At 44.7% G+C, this 16,716-nt stretch overlaps 1 protein-coding gene across 1 annotated transcript in view; it reads left to right on the top strand.

Annotated features, from left to right (window-relative positions):
- The window catches only part of MEI1 (meiotic double-stranded break formation protein 1), a 68,311-nt gene that overhangs the window by 46,131 nt on the left and 5,464 nt on the right, over positions 1–16,716 (top strand). Inside the window, exons 21-26 of the mRNA XM_060112425.1 lie at positions 388–553; positions 1,669–1,773; positions 10,307–10,417; positions 10,689–10,849; positions 13,434–13,515; positions 13,703–13,878. Coding sequence (XP_059968408.1) covers positions 388–553; positions 1,669–1,773; positions 10,307–10,417; positions 10,689–10,849; positions 13,434–13,515; positions 13,703–13,878 — 801 coding nt within the window. The remainder of the gene's footprint in view (positions 1–387; positions 554–1,668; positions 1,774–10,306; positions 10,418–10,688; positions 10,850–13,433; positions 13,516–13,702; positions 13,879–16,716) is intronic.

The following is a 16,716-nucleotide window of genomic DNA, read 5'->3' as shown; positions in this document are numbered from 1 at the left end:
TTCTCCCTTAAGGCACACTCAGGTCCCCTGTTCTGAAATAACCTCTTCTTGACCCTGTAATTCCATTTACAAGAGAGAGGCATCCCGGAAAGTAGAAAGAGCTTTGGGCTTGGAGTTAGGAGACCCGTATTCAAATCCTAATTGTGCCACTTACTAGCTTACATGAACTTTGGTACATCATATAACCTCTCTGAGCCCTCATTTTCTCCTATTTAGGATAGACTTATTTGACAAGATGATGCATGGTAGGTGCTGAGTGAGTGCTTCTTTCCCCAGGTTCTGTGACACCATCATTTGGGGCCCTTCCCCAGCTCCTCTTTTATTCACTGTCCACCTGTCCCTAAGCATAATGCCCTCTGAGCTCTGGCTTCCTTCTCTCCTGCTCAGGACCTCATCTATTCCAGTCCAGTGGACACAGCCCGCAAGGTACTGATCGTCCTGAGGACCTTTTTGAGGAGGAATGAGGATGTCCAAGTGGGTGGTCTCATCCGAGGCCACTTCCTGCTGATCCTACAGCATCTGCTGGTGGAACATGGGTCCTCCCCATCAGAAGGTCAGTCTGCAGCTGCTGGGGGCATGTATTGACCTGAAGGTCAGACAGAAGTGGCATCTCTGCCCTGATGAGGTCTGCTCTAGGAGAGAGAATCAGAGTTTTCCATGCAAAAGAAAAGTCAGAACAGTGGGGCATCAAACTAGACTTTATCTCCTTCCTCTCATTGGAGAGTGGGTGCTCAACATATTTGGTTTGTGTGTGTGGTTTGAGTGTGCTTATGTTTAATGTCTGCATGGGTGAGAGTGTTTGATGTATGCATGCATGTCCCCACCCTGCCCAGCATGTGCTCGGAGCTGTTTGTCACAGGACTGGCAGCCTCCAGTTGGGAAGAAAAAAGGGGTAAATATTGGGGAGGTCAGGGAGGCAGCAGCAGCCAGCAGGGGCTGGGAAGGGGGTAGATCTGTGATGTATTGGAAGCTCCTGGTGAGATCCAAAAGGATGGTTTCTCAATCTGGAATGGGACTCCCTGGAGTCAAGGAAGCTTGATATTTGGTACAGTATGAAGACACTGAAATACTGGGATTGGTCTGTTTACGCTTAGAAAGTTGAATTTTTTAATTTCAAAGCAATTAAGAGGAAGTAGCTAGAGAGCTGTGACTCACTTGGTTCAGTTCTGATTGAGGACGGCGGTTTGGAGGTATGTTTAAGGGTATCTAGAAGAGCTGAGTCTTTCTTTTTCAGGGAAGGACAAGCCACAACTGACTAATAATAGTGTTTAAGAGCCATGAGATTTCTTGGAAGCACATAGTGGAATGACTCTGAGCACTGGATTGAGATTTGGGTTCAAGTCCTGGCCCTGGCCCTGCCGCTGTGGGGCCTTGGAGATGTCACTCAGCCTCTCTGGGCCTCAGTTTTCTTAACTGCAAAATAGGAATAAGAATCCCTACTTCACATGATTTTTAGGATGATTAAGTGAAATAATGAATTCCTGGTACCCAACCCAGAGCTGGCACTCAGTACGTCAGTTTCCCCTCTTCTAGATGAAGAAGGAAAAAGACAGGAAATAGGGGTAAATCCCAACAAACTATTTACTGCTTGTGGGTCATGGGTGCCTGTCTGACCTTAGGCTGATCTGATGGTCAATCCCCCTGACCAGCTCTCCTTGTTTCTCACAGCCTCGGGGAACCTGCCTTTGCTGCTGAGCCTCCTCTCCTTAGTGCAGCTGAGGAACGAGTCAGAGCAAGAACTGGACAGCATGGCCATGAAGCTCCTTCACCAAGGTGTTCTGGCTGCTTGGGACAGTGCCTGAGGGCCTGGGGCTTGGCGTGCTGTGGGTGTGCTCTCAGTGGTGCTGGCCTTGTTCCTTTCTTCCACCCTTTCATCTTTTTGGAAGAAGCTAGTGGGTCAGTCTACTCTTGTGGGCTTGTTGTTTTTTTTCTTTTTTGGAGGAGAGAGAGGTTTATTGCAGGGCCGTGCAAGGAGAACGGGGACTCATGCCCCCAGACCCTGAACTCCCCGAAGGGTTTCAGCAAAGCATTTTTAAAGGCAAGGTGAGGGAGGAGGGTTGCAGGGTATGCAATCAGCTCGTGCACAGTTCCTTGATTGGTTGATCTCCTGTGGGCTTCTTGATAAAGGACCTTACAGATCTTTCTCTGCTCATTCTCTGGGAATGTTTGGGAAAAAAAAAAAATCACTGTGACAAGCTCCAGAATCAGGAATGCCTAGGTTTGTTCTCAGCTTAGTCGCTAATTATGCAACCTTGGGCAGTCACCTAGCCTCTATGAGCCTTTGGTTCCTCATAGGTAAAATAATAGTGCATACCTGATTTAGGGTTGATACAAAAATAACCGTAGATGTAGAATGCCACAGGATGCTTGGCACAGAGTAGGCCTTCATTGGGTACAATCCATGTATCTTCATTTTTCCTGGCACAAGCTCAGTTTTCCACTTCACCCCACAGCTGACTCAGGATCTGATGATCCAGTCACAGTTCTCTAGGCCTCTTTTCTACCCATACTTCAAACCTCTCAGGACCTTTTATTGCTCATTAATGCGGTCACTAGTTCATAGGCAGTACCCTCAGGAAGATTTGTTGAGGCAAGGTTGAAATTAATAGGAGAAATGGTGTGTCTTCAGGACCTGTGGACTGTCAGGTCCTCTGGCCACAGGTGAGGATGGTTTTTTTCCCTGCCTGGAGTCCAAGGCTCCTCATGAGAAGATCAGTGTCCAGCTCAAAAAGAGCCTCCAGGCCTGACCTGGAGCTAGTCATCACCTGCCTATCTTATCAGGTTAAGGGTGATGCTCAGCTGGGAGGGAGGTCTGTGTGTGACAAAAACAGCCATCAAAAGGGCCTCTAAGGAATGGACTTGAGGACACAGGGAGGGGGAAGGGTAAGCTGGGACAAAGTGAGAGAGTGGCATGGACATATATACATTACCAAATGTAAAATAGATAGCTAGTAGGAAGCAGCCTCATAGCACAGGGAGATCAGCTTGGTGCTTTGTGACCACCTAGAGGGGTGGGATAGGGAGGATGGGAGGAAGATGCAAGAGGGAGGAGATATGGGGATATATGTATATGTATAGCTGATTCACTTTGTTATAAAGCAGAAACTAACACACCATTGTAAAGAATTATACTCCAGTAAAGATGTTTAAAAAAAAAAAGCAGTAATCTACTAAAAAAGAAAAAGGGCCTCTAGGGAATTCCCTGGTTGTCCAGTGGTTAGGGCTCTGCACTTCCATTGCAGGGGGCATGGATTTGATCCCTGGTTGGGGAACTAAGATCCCACAAGCCATACAGTGTGGTCAAATAAATAAATAGAAAGGACCTCTAACAGGGAGAAGTAACATGCTGAAACATACACATGAAATGAATATACATTTACGTATAACCCTTGAGTACTTTTATTTGAGAGCATTGAGGGTAGGGGACTGTAGTTCACAGGTGAGGGTATGGTTGGGGGGCCTGCTTGTCTGGTTGACCACAAGCCAGGTAAAGTCAAGTGTGCTGTGGCTGCCAAAAAAGTGAATGGTGGGGAAGACAGCAGAAGCAAGAAAAACTACATTCCTGCAGCCTGTGGATCAAATACATTCACAGAAAGATAGACAAGATGAAAAGGCCGAGGGCTATGTACCAGATGAAGGAACAAGATAAAACCCCAGAAAAACAACTAAATGAAGTGGAGATAGACACCCTTCCAGAAAAAGAATTCAGAATAATGATAGTGAAGATGATCCAGGACCTCAGAAAAAGAATGGAGGCAAAGGTCGAAAAGATGCAAGAAATGTTTAACAAAGACCTAGAAGAATTAAAGAACAAACAGAGATGAACAATACAATAACTGAAATGAAAACTACACTAGAAGGAATCAATAGCAGAATAACTGAGGCAGAAGAACGGATAAGTGACCTGGAAAACAGAATGGTGGAATTCACTGCCAGGGAACAGAATAAAGAAAAAAGAATGAAAAGAAATGAAGACAGCCTAAGAGACCTCTGGGACAACATTAAATGCAACAACATTCGCATTATAGGGGTCTCAGAAGGAGAAGAGAGAGAGGAAGGACCCAAGAAAATATTTGAAGAGATTATAGTCAAAAACTTCCCTAACATGGGAGAGGAAATAGCCACCCAAGTCCAGGAAGCACAGAGAGTCCCATACAGCATAAACCCAAGGAGAAACACGCCAAGAAACATAGTAATCAAATTGGCAAAAATTAAAGACAAAGAAAACTTACTGAAAGCAGCAAGGGAAAAATGACAAATAACATACAAGGGAACTCCCATAAGGTTAACAGCTGATTTCTCAGCAGAAACTCTACAAGCCAGAAGAGAGTGGCATGATATACTTAATAAAGTGATGAAAGGGAAGAACCTAAAAACAAGATTACTCTACCCAGCAAGGATCTCATTCAGATTTGATGGAGAAATCAAAAGCTTTACAGACAAGCAAAAGCTAAGAGAATTCAGCACCACCCAACCAGCTCTACAACAAATGCTAAAGGAACTTCTCTAAGTGGGAAACACAAGAGAAGAGAAGGACCTACAAAAACAAACCCAAAACAATTAAGAAAATAGTCATAGGAACATACATATTGATAATTACCTTAAACATTAATGGATTAAATACTCCAACCAAAAGACACAGGCTTGCTGAATGGATACAAAAACAAGACCCATATATATGCTGTCTACAAGAGACCCACTTCAGACCTAGGGACACATACAGACTGAAAGTGAGGGGATGGAAAAAGATATTCCATGCAAATGGAAATCAAAAGAAAGCTGGAGTAGCAATACTCATATCAGATAAAATAGACTTTAAAATAAAGAATGTTACAAGAGACAAGGAAGGACACTACTAATGATCAAGGGATCAATCCAAGAAGAAGATATAACAATTATATATGCACCCAACATAGGAGCACTTCAATACATAGGACGACTACTAACAGCTATAAAAGAGTAAATTAACCATAACACAATAATAGTGGGGGACTTTAACACCTCACACCAATGGACGGATCATCCAAAATGAAAATAAGGGAACAGAAGCTTTAAATGACACAATAGACCAGATAGATTTAATTGATATTTATAGGACATTCCATCCCAAAACAGCAGATTACACTTTCTTCTCAAGTGCACATGGAACACTCTCCAGGATAGATCACATCTTGGGTTATAAATCAAGCCTCAGTAAATTTAAGAAAAGTGAAATCATATCAAGCATCTTTTCTGACCACAACACTATGAGATTAGAAATCAGTTACAGGGAAAAAAACGTAAAAAACACAAACACATGGAGGCTAGACAATATGTTACTAAATAACGAAGAGATCACTGAAGATATCAAAGAGGAAATCAAAAAATACCTAGAGACAAATGACAGTGAAAACACTACAATCCAAAATCTATGGGATGCAGCAAAAGCAGTTCTAAGAGGGAAGTTTATAGCGAAAGAAGAACAAACAAAACCCAAAGTTAGCAGAAGGAAAGAAATCATAAAGATCAGAGCAGAAATAAATGAAATAGAAACAAAGAAAATAATAGCAAAGATCAATAAAACTAAAAGCTGGTTCTTTGAGAAGATAAACAAAATTGATAAACCATTAGCCAGACTCATCAAGAAAAAGAGGGAGAAGACTCAAATCAATAAAATTAGAAATGAAAAAGGAGAAGTTACAACAGACACCGCAGGATACAAAGCATCCTAAGAGACTACTACAAGCAACTCTATGCCAATAAAATGGACAACCTGGAAGAATTGGACAAATTCTCAGAAAGGTATAACCTTGCAAGACTGAACCAGGAAGAAATAGAAAATATGAACAGACCAATCACAAGTAATGAAATTGAAACTGTGATTAAAAATCTTCCAACAAACAAAAGTCCAGGACCAGATGGCTTCACAGGTGAATTCTATCAACCATTTAGAGGAGAGCTAACACCCATCCTTCTCAAACTCTTCCAAACAATTGCAGAGGAAGGAACACTCCCAAACTCATTCTGTGAGGCCACCATCACCCTGATACCAAAACCAGACAAAGATACGACAAAAAAAGAAAATTACAGACCAACATCACTGATGAATATAGATGCAAAAATCCTCAACAAAATACTAGCAAACAGAATCCAACAACACATTAAAAGGATCATAAACCATGATCAAGTGGGATTTATCCCAGGGATGCAAGGATTCTTCAGTATACGCAAATCAATCAATGTGATACACCATATTCACAAAATGAAGAATAAAAACCATATGATCATCTCAATAGATGCAGAAAAAGCTTTTGACAAAATTCAACACCATTTATGAAAAAACTCTCCAGAAAGTGGGCATAGAGGGAACCTACCTCAACATAATAAAGGCCATATATGACAAACCCACAGCAAACATCAGTCTCAATGGTGAAAAACTGAAAGCATTTCCTCTAAGATCAGGAAGAAAACAAGGATGTCCACTCTCACCACTATTATTCAACATAGTTTTGCAAGTCCTAGCCACAGCAATCAGAGAAGAAAAAGAAATAAAAGGAATACAAATTGGAAAAGAAGAAGTAAAACTGTCGCTGTTTGCAGATGACATGATACTATACATAGAGAATCCTAAAAATGCCACCAGAAAACTACTAGAGCTAATCAATGAATTTGGTAAAGTTGCAGGATACAAAATCAATGCACAGAAATCTCTTGCATTCCTATACATTAATGATGAAAAATCTGAAAGAGAAATTAAGGAAACACTCCCATTTACCATGGCAACAAAAAGAATAAAATACCTAGGAATAAACCTACCTAGGGAGACAAAAGACCTGTATGCAGAAAACTACGAGACACTGATGAAAGAAATTAAAGATGATACCAACAGATGGAGAGATACACCATGTTCTTGGATTGGAAGAATCAATATTGTGAAAATGACTATACTACCCAAAGCAATCTACAGATTCAATGCAATCCCTATCAAATTACTAATAGCATTTTTTACAGAACTAGAAGAAAAAATCTTAAAATTTGTATGGAGACACAAAAGACACCGAATAGCCAAAGCAGTCTTGAGGGGAAAAAATGGAGCTGGAGGAATCAGACTCCCTGACTTCAGACTATACTACAAAGCTACAGTAATCAAGACAATATGGTACTGGCACAAAAACAGAAACAGATCAATGGAACAAGATAGAAACCCCAGAGATAAACCCACGCACCTATGGTCAACTAATCTATGACAAAGGAGGCAAGGATATACAATGGAGAGAAGACAGTCTCTTCAGTAAGTGGTGCTAGGAAAACTGGACAGCTACATGTAAAAGAATGAAATTAGAACATTCCCTAACACCATACACAAAAATAAACTCAAAATGGATTCGAGACCTAAGGTAAGACCGGACACTATGAAACTCTTAGAGGAAAACATAGGAAGAACACTCTTTGACATAAATCACAGCAAGATCTTTTTTGATCCACCTCCTACAGCAATGGAAATAAAAGCAAAAATAAGCAAATGGGACCTAATGAAACTTCAAAGCTTTTGCACAGCAAAGGAAACCATAAACAAGACGAAAAGACAACCCTCAGAATGGGAGAAAATATTTGGAAGTGAATCAACAGACAAAGGATTAATCTTCAAAATATATAAACAGCTCATGCAGCTCAATATTAAAGAAACAAACAACCCAATCCAAAAATGGGCCAAAGACCTAAATAGACATTTCTCCAAAGAAGACCTACAGATGGCCAAGAGGCACATGAAAAGCTGCTCAACATCACTAATTATTAGAGAAATGCAAATCAAAACTACAATGAGGGGGCTTCCCTGGTGGTGCAGTGGTTGAGAATCTGCCTGCCAATGCAGGGGACACGGGTTCGAGCCCTGGTCTGGGGGGATCCCGCATGCCGCGGAGCGGCTGGGCCCGTGAGCCACAATTACTGAGCCTGCGCGTCTGGAGCCTGTGCTCCGCAACGGGAGAGGCCGTGATAGTCAGAGGCCCGCGCACCATTATGAGGAGTGGCCCCCACTTGCCGCAACTAGAGAAAGCCCTCGCACAGAAACGAAGACCCAACACAGCAAAAATAAACAAATAAATAAATTAATTAAAAAAAAAACTACAATGAGGTATCACCTCACACCAGTTAGAATGGGCATCATCAGAAAGTCTACAAACAACAAATGCTGGAGAGGGTGTGGAGAAAAGGGAACCCTCTTGCACTGTTGGTGGGAATGTAAATTGATAAAGCCACTGTGGAGAACAGTATGGAGGTTCCTTAAAAAACTGAAAATAGAACTACCATATGATCCAGCAATCCCACTACTGGGCATATACCCAGAGAAAACCATAATTCAAAAAGACACATGCACCCCAATGTTCATTGCAGTAGTATTTACAATAGCCAGGTCATGGAAGCACCCTAAATGCCCATCAACAGACGAATGGATAAATAAGTTGTGGTACATATATACAATGGAATATTACTCAGCCATAAAATGGAACGAAATTGGGTCATTTGTTGAGACATGGTTGGATCTAGAGACTGTCATACAGAGTGAAGTAAGTCAGAAAGAGGAAAACAAATATCGTGTATTAACGCTTGTATGTGGAACCTAGAAAAATGGTACAGATGAACTGGTTTGCAGGGCAGAAGTTGAGACAAATGTAGAGAACAAACATATGGACACCAAGGGGGGAAAGCCGCGGAGGGGTGGGAATGGTGGTGTGATGAATTGGGCGATTGGAATTGACATGTATACACTGATGTGTGTAAAATTGATGACCAATAAGAACCTGCTATATAAAAAAATAAAATTAAATTAAAAAATTAAAAAAAAGAAAAACTAATACTAAACTTTCTTTGGGTTATTTGTGTGGAAATATGTTAATATAAATGTTTCAGACATTACATGAAATTCCTAAAAATCTTATGTGTTCTGGTATAATAAGTCATAATTCTAGTTATTATTTTATAATGTATATCTCAGGGCTTCCCTGGTGGCACAGTGGTTGAGAGTCCGCTTGCCAATGCAGGGGACGCGGGTTCGTGCCCCAGTCCGGGAAGATCCCACATGCCACGGAGTGGCTGGGCCCGTGAGCCATGGCCGCTGAGCCTGCGCGTCTGGAGCCTGTGCTCCGCAACAGGAGAGGCCACAACAGTGAGAAGCCCGCGTACTGCAAAAAAAAAAAAAAAAAGTATATCTCCGAAATAACTAAATTTCCTTGTCAATTGCATTATTATGAACTTTCATCAAATCTTTAACCATGGTCATTTTTAAGTCTTCTGTCATTTATGACAGTTCTGGGTGTACTCTGATGCTTCTGCAAAAATGTTCCTACAAAAGGGTTCCATCTTCAAGGAATTCATGGAAAAGACTCTGACAAGGACAGGTTTCTGGTAACTGACTATACTGCTGAACTGAATGAATAAGCATTTTCAGAACTCTAATGGAAAACTGATGAATTCATAAAAGTGGTAACAAAAGACCAAGATGAAAAAAAATTAATTACATGGGACTGAGTGAACTGATGAGGATGATTATAATTTTTGTGACTTTCTGTTTGAATTTTTTTAAAAAAGGGAATGGAGTCTTAGGTAGGTTTCATATCTAGGATGATGGGGGGCAGGGGAACAAGGAGTGGTAATTCCCAAGAGGAAAGGGATGTGCTCTGTAGATGTCTACTCTACAGTGTAGTAACTGCTCACTGAGGGCTGGCAGAGCATGAAGAGGCGTTTAATCTTGCCGTGAGAGATTAAGGCTTCATGAGGGAGGTGAACTTTGAGCTGAATCTTAATTGCTGAATAGGAGGAAAGGAGTAAGCCAGATGGAGGTGATGTGAGAGAGAGAATACAGCAAGTTTAGGGAACTGCACGTTGACGGTTACAGAGCTCCCCTGTGAAGGTGGTGAGTGCCCTGTTGCTGGACGAATTCAGAGACTGGATCTTCTTTCTGCTGATGGTGGCAGGTTGGCCCATGTGTCCTCTGCAGACTTTCCAATCTGGAGTCTGTGCTGGCATGAGCGCTGTCATAGGATGCCTTTTGACCACCTACACTTGTGCAGTCTGTTCTAATGTGCAGCTGTGGGCTGCTTGCCTGATGTTTGTTCAGATAGAGGGTGTGAACATATCTTCGGGTTTGTCACTGTTTATTTCCATTGGCCCTAATATCAGGGGTGCTTAGTTTGTGCTTGGTCCCCAAGACTGACATCTGAAATTAGCCAGTTGAGGGCCACTAGCTGTAAGAAGTGTGAGTGCTGGTGTGTGCTAAAGCCATGGAGTGCTGAGCACTGGGGCTCCAGGGCACTCTCATCTCTTGCAGTGAGCAAGCTGTGTGGGAAATGCAGTCCCACTGACACGGACATCCTGCAGCCCTCCTTCAACTTCCTGTATTGGAGCCTTCATCAGACCACGCTGGGCAGTCAGAAAAGAGGTGCTGGGGCCCGGGCTGGCATAGTGAAGAGGAAGGGTGCTGGGCAGTGTCTATGGCCCTTGCTGCCCTCAGTTTTTCCATCTAAAAAAAATTGAAAAGGGTGTGTGTGGCTGGATCGGATGGTCTTAAGGTCCTTTCTGGTTCCAGTAACCTGTGGTTCCAAAATGAAACTTAGAGCCTTAAGCTGATCCTTTTGTTCATTCACCATGTGTGTGTGAAGAACCCATCAGGTGCTAACTAAACACCGCCTGCCCTGCCCAACCCTCTACAGCTGCTGCAGTGCTCTTGAGCAGCACGGCCCTGATAGAGCTTCTAGAGAAGATACTGGCCCTCACCTGGGCTGAGGAGGGCTCTCCCAGGACCCAGCTCCTCTCCTCCGCCTGGCTCCTCACTGCCTCCTTCTCTGCCCAGCAGCACGATGGCAACCTGCAGGTTAGTTTCTAACCCCTGTTGCTTTGGGGCACGGGTGGCACTCAAGGAGTGACAAGATCTTGAGTTCTGATCCCAGATCTGTGGCTTATTAGTTGTGTAACCTTGGCAAGGTATTTAACTCTCTGAGCTTCAGTTTCCTTGCCTACAAAACAGGGAAAAAACATTCAAGGCTGTTGTCAAGTTGGTTTACATTAATCTATTTAGCACACGTGGGTCACCTGCATGCCAGGCTGTATTCTAGGCACAGAGGAATAAAAAATGAATACAGTATATACCCCAGACTTGGGGAACTTGTGTTCTAATCTTTAAGCAAAGCCCTGAAAGGTAAGCAAGACTGTACCAGGCTAAAATAGTGGGGGAAGGGTGCTCCCGCCCAAGAGAATGATATGAGCACAGGCCTGAAGCTGCACAGATTTAAGACTTGGTATATATATTTGAAGAGTGGTGAGGTACTGCATGGCTGGAGTGTAGGGAATGGACTGTCAAACTGGACAAGAAGGCAGAATCCAGCCTGTGACCTTGAAGTTGTGGGTGGCAAGCTGTGAGTGCCATACTATGTAAGCAGTCATGTGACCGTTTGAGAAGGTGATGCAGGGAACAGGAGAGCCATGGACATATCCACAGAGCACCCCGTTTCCTCTCAGTCCCTCCCTCTTGTATGACCTTGTCATCCTAGTGCCCTGCATGAGCTTCTCTGTGGGCTGCTTCACATTCAGGTGTTTCCTCCCTAAGGCTGGCTGCCCCTAGTGGACAGAAACCATTTCCTAGCCTTTGAGGTATCCTCACACTGTGTCCAGCTCTGTGCCAATCTAATGCCAGGCACACACTCATTTGTGTAGAAGTGAAGTGAGTTTTCATGTTTGGCCTCTAGGGTTTCAGTAAGCTGTGGCACATCTACGCTATAGCAGATCCTCAGGTAGTTGCCAGTGGGGTTGATTTGGGACAGGAACCTCTCCTACTTTTCTATGTGTGGCTATTGGGCCCACCCCTACCCCTGCAGTCACCTGCCTGGATGGAAGCCTGCACCTTGTTGTTGGTTCTGCCCTGGCCCTCAGCTCATAACTAGCCAATTACGTAACTACCTGTACTCTAGGTCCTCCCCTCTGCCCTAGTTCAGGCCTGATCATTCATCCACACCATCAATATGGCCTATTCACAACCTTCTGGCCTCCAGCCTGTCCCTTGCTCCACCTCTCCTATCCCTGTGGCCACGGTCTGTCCACACTTACCCTCTGCTCACTGTCCTTCAGCAGCCTTTTTGTTCTCCTCATGGCTGCTGAGACCCTTCCTACCAGGCCCCTCTGCAGCCTTACTTTCTGCCATTCTACCCTTCTTTCCTGTCTTCTGACCAAGTGTTTGCTCTTCTCCCAGTCAACTGTGCTCTTTCACATCTCAGTACTTTTTTTGTTTGTTTTTGGTTGATTTTTAATAGCTGTTATTTTTAGGACAGTTTTAGATTTACAAAAAAATTGAGCAGATAGCACAGAGTTCCCATATAACCTCCACACACAGCTTCCTCTGTTTACATCTTAGATTAGTATGGCATCTCCATACCTTTATACAAGTTGGTTCTTCTGCCTGGAACCTGCCAATTCCACCAGCTAACAAGCATTTTTTTTTTTTTTTTTGGCTGTGTTGGGTCTTCGTTGCTGTGCGTGGGCTTTCTCTAGTTGCAGAGAGCGGGGGCTACTCTTCGTTGCGGTGGCTTCTCTCGTGGAGCACAGGCTCTAGGCGTGCGGGCTTCAGTAGTTGTGGCTCACAGGCTCTAGAGCGCAGGCTCAGTAGCTGTGGTGCACGGGCTTAGTTGCTCCGTGGCATGTGGGATCTTCCCATACCAGGGCTCGAACTCGTGTCCCCTGCATTGATAGGCGGAGTCTTAACCACTGTGCCACAAAGGAAGCCCTAACAAGCATTTTTGAGGAATTGCTTTGTGCCAAGCACTTGTAGATCCAAGTAGAGGAAAAGCTGCCTTCAGGCCGCTTATGTTCTGGGTAAGGAGAGCAGAGCAGACTCACAGCTTTGAACCTGTCACCCAAACTAACCCCTCAGTATGGTCATTGCTTTGACATTAAGGAGCACATTCACAATGCTGGTCCTCAGCTGTTCTTCACGATAGCTCTGGAGAGAGTGAAAGCAGGTGGCACTGTTCCCTTTCATAGGTGAAGGAAGTAAGGCAGGCTGAGAGAGGTGCAGTGCGGTGACTTGCCTACGGCCATACAGCTGGCAAGTGGCAGAGCCAGGCTTTTGATTCCAGGCCATTGGACTCCAGATCTGAGTTAGGTGGTTGGTGGGCTGAAGAGGAGACTGACCCACAGCTAAGGCTGGGAAAGACTCCCTGGTGCAGGAGCTCTCTGAGGATGGGGGAAACTTGGGAGAAGCAGGGTTCTCCAGGTCTGGGCTTGATTTTCCTCCTCAAGCTCCTGAATCCAGGATTGGTGTGGCTCACAAGACTCTGTGTGGCCTCCTCTGTCCTTCTGGATGCAGCGGGTATGTGTAGGGCGGGTAAAAGAGATATTGTAGCAGGTGGTTTTCTGCCCAAGCTCCCAGAATGTGGGGGTTATCCCTTTACCCTCTGCCCTGCCAGGTTCATCAGACACTGTCTGTGGAACTGGACCAAGTATTGAAGGCCCTCAGCTTTCCGAAGAAAAAGGCTGCGCTGCTCTCAGGTGTGGGACCAAGGGCCTCTAGCAGGAGAAGAAAAACCTTTCCCCTAGATTCTGAGATGAGACCACCCCACCCAGACCAGTCCACGGTCACCCCTTTATTATCCTCGTGGTCTTCCCCCTGTGACAGCGCTGGTGGGGAGGTGGGGAATGAGGCAAGAACTGGGTGTAAGGAGTTTGCTACTTTCAGCTGCCATCTTACGCTTCCTGCGGACAGCCCTGCAACAAAGCTTCTCCTCTGCCCTGATTGCTCTGCTGCCCTCAGGGGCCCAGCCACCGCCAGCCCCTGAGGACACTGTCCTGGCTCCACTGGGAACATCACAAGTGCTGTCCCTGGTCATCGGACTGCAGAACCTCCTGGTTCAGGTAAGGCCTTTGTGGAGTGGGACCCTGGCAGTGGAGCCTGCTTCTCCCAGGATGACAGCAGGAAGGGGTGGCTGCCTGTCAAGATCCTGGTATTCCCACTAAACCTAGTGAGAGGTTTGACTGGTTTTAAAGTTACAGTGACAGAAATGAAACTCAGATTGTCTCATAACTGAGAAGTCCAGGGGTCAAAACTGGCTTCAGGCACAGCTGGGATCCCAGAGGCTCAGACAGTGTCATCAGAACTCTGTCTCCATCTCTTGGCTCCACATTTCTCTGTCAGCTTTATTCTCATGGGATGGTAGGATGACCAGCAGCAGCTCCTGGCTTATGTCCTTCCAGCAGAAAGAAAGTTTCTTTTTCCTAGTAGTCTCCAGAATTGAGTCTCATTAGCCTGGCTTGGTAATGTGGCAGTCACTATGCCCAAAACATGGGATGCTGTGATTGACCGGGCTTTGGTGAGTGTCCTCTCTTGGAGGCTGGGGCATATGGTCAGCTCTCCCTAACTCACATGGACCAAACATAAGAGAGGAATGGTTCTGCAAGAGAAAACTGTCCTTAGAAGAAGGAGGAATGGATCCTGGACAAGCAAAAACAGTAGATGTCCACCTCAGAGCGGTTTGTGTTTTACAGCTTAGAGGATTCGTGGAGATCATTGTTTATCCAGCAGTCACATACTGTGAAGGGTGGTGGGGGCATGGAGATCGATCAGATTCCCGCCTTTGAGAACTTAACAGTTTCAGGGGGCGGTGGATGGTGCATGTGGATGAGGTGCTAACACAGTGGGCAGTGCTGGGTTGAAGGGAAGCACTGCACAGTGGGGGCACAGGACGTACATTACAGGCTGGTGTAGGGTGACTGTGAGGCTGGCTGTCAGAGAAGGCTTTCTGGGGGAGGTGCTTGAGCTGGGCTGGAGATATCAAGTGACTTGTCCTAGGTCCCCGAGGGTAGGGGGCATCAGAGATGGGATTGATCTTGATGGCAGCACAATTTCGTTCTCTGATATGGACTCATTCCCTGTCCTTGGCCCTCTGGCCCATTCCCACCCATGATTCCCTGAGACTTTCTTCTCTTTCAAGGAGCTTATTGTCTGCTATTTTCAAATATGAGCTGGTCACTGTAGGGTGACCAAGGCCTCAGACGTTTATGCTGTTTTAGTTAGACTTGGACTCTCTTTTCCTGCTCCTTAAAGCTTGCCCAAGACCGACGGTCACAGATCCACGTGGTCTGGTCTAATGGCAAGGCATCATGGGCAAGAAGAGGGAGGTGGGGGCAGCCAGCAAATGAGTGAGAGGAGTTGCAGAGACTTCCTCGGTGGAGGGGCGGGGCCTTGATTTGAGTGGTCTCCGCTGGCCGCCCAGATAATGACAGACATATTTGATATGGCTCTTGATGGTGGGAGATTACGTTCAAGGATTGATCCCAACTGGGCCTGTGCACAGGTTGGGGGAAGTGGGGAAATGTGAGGATGTAGAGAAGGCTCCTGAAGTGGGCCCTGTGCGGGCTGTGCGGATGCCAAGTCTTGTCCTGCCAGCACATCTATTCAAAGGCTCTGTGCTCTTCATGGATCAGACCTCTATCATGTATGGCACTTATCTCTCTCTGTTGTGAGTTCCCATTTTCATATCGATCTTCCCCAGGCTGTGAGCTCCTCAAAGGCAGGGACTGTGTCTGGTTAATCTTTGGGTCTCCTTCCCTTTGTGGGTTCAAATCCAGTTGGGAAATCACAAATCAAGTGAGAACCAAAGCATCAGCTTTATTGCTGATAAACACCATAGTAGAATGTAGCTGGGACTTAAGGTCAGAACGGGCTTTTTTTTAGTCTGAGATTTTTCAAACATACAGCAAAGACGAAAGAATTTTACAGTGAACACTCATATACCCACCATGTACATTCTACCATTAACATTTTACTATGCTTGCTTTATCATATCTTATCCAAAAGGATTTTTTAACTACCCTCCTTCCCTTGGGCCAGACCAGGAGCCCATAGGCAGGTAAATTGTGTTTGCATTTCCATAATGTCCATGTTGGACACTTAGCCAGCTGGCCAAGATCTTAAGAGTCTGAGTTCATGGGAGCATGACCTTTAATACCTTAGTCCTGCCCTGATGGCTCAGTAGGTGTGAAGCTAGCATCTCACTTGTTAGATAAGTCTCTCATTGGGTGAGGAGGAGCCAGTTAGAGGTGGGAGGAAGGGCAAATGCTTTCTCTCCAATGTTTCTGAAAGGGCTGAAGTTCCTGTTTTAATATTCAAAACATAGAGAGGGGGAAAATGATTCCTTTATACTCAATACCCAGCATAAAGCCTCCCACAGAATTGGCATTCAGTAATGTTTGTTGAGTGAGTGAATGAGGATGCAGAAATGAATATGATGCCGTTTCAGCCATTTAAGCACTCAAAAATTGTAGGAAACACAAGAAATTATAATTAATGGCAAAATGACCTATTATTTGAATCAAGGAAGGCTCCACAGGAGAGGTTGCATTTGAACTGGCTAATCTTGGGTACCTGGGAAAAGGGTGGAAGTGCCCACTGGTTAAGAGTTAATTTTATTATTTATTTATTTATTTTTTAAGAGTTAATTTTAGATTGGAGACGGAGAAAGGGCACAAGGCCTAGGATTTGTTTCTAGACCTGCCACCTACCACCCACCACCCAGGTGTCCTCAGGTCAAGTATTTTCTCTCTGGGCCTCAGTTTTCTCAGCTGTAAAATGAGGTTAGTGAATTAGCTCAACCACCTCAAACTGTAGGTCTTAAAGACCTTATGGATCCTGAGAAGGAGACTTAGGGGTTGTTAAAGACTGAGAGTGTTTCCCCTATTATACGTTTCACTAAG

The sequence above is a fragment of the Mesoplodon densirostris genome, chromosome 11 (assembly GCF_025265405.1).
Source record: "Mesoplodon densirostris isolate mMesDen1 chromosome 11, mMesDen1 primary haplotype, whole genome shotgun sequence".
Classification (NCBI taxonomy): Eukaryota; Metazoa; Chordata; class Mammalia; order Artiodactyla; family Ziphiidae; genus Mesoplodon; species Mesoplodon densirostris.
This window is presented reverse-complemented; position numbering and strand designations above follow the sequence as displayed.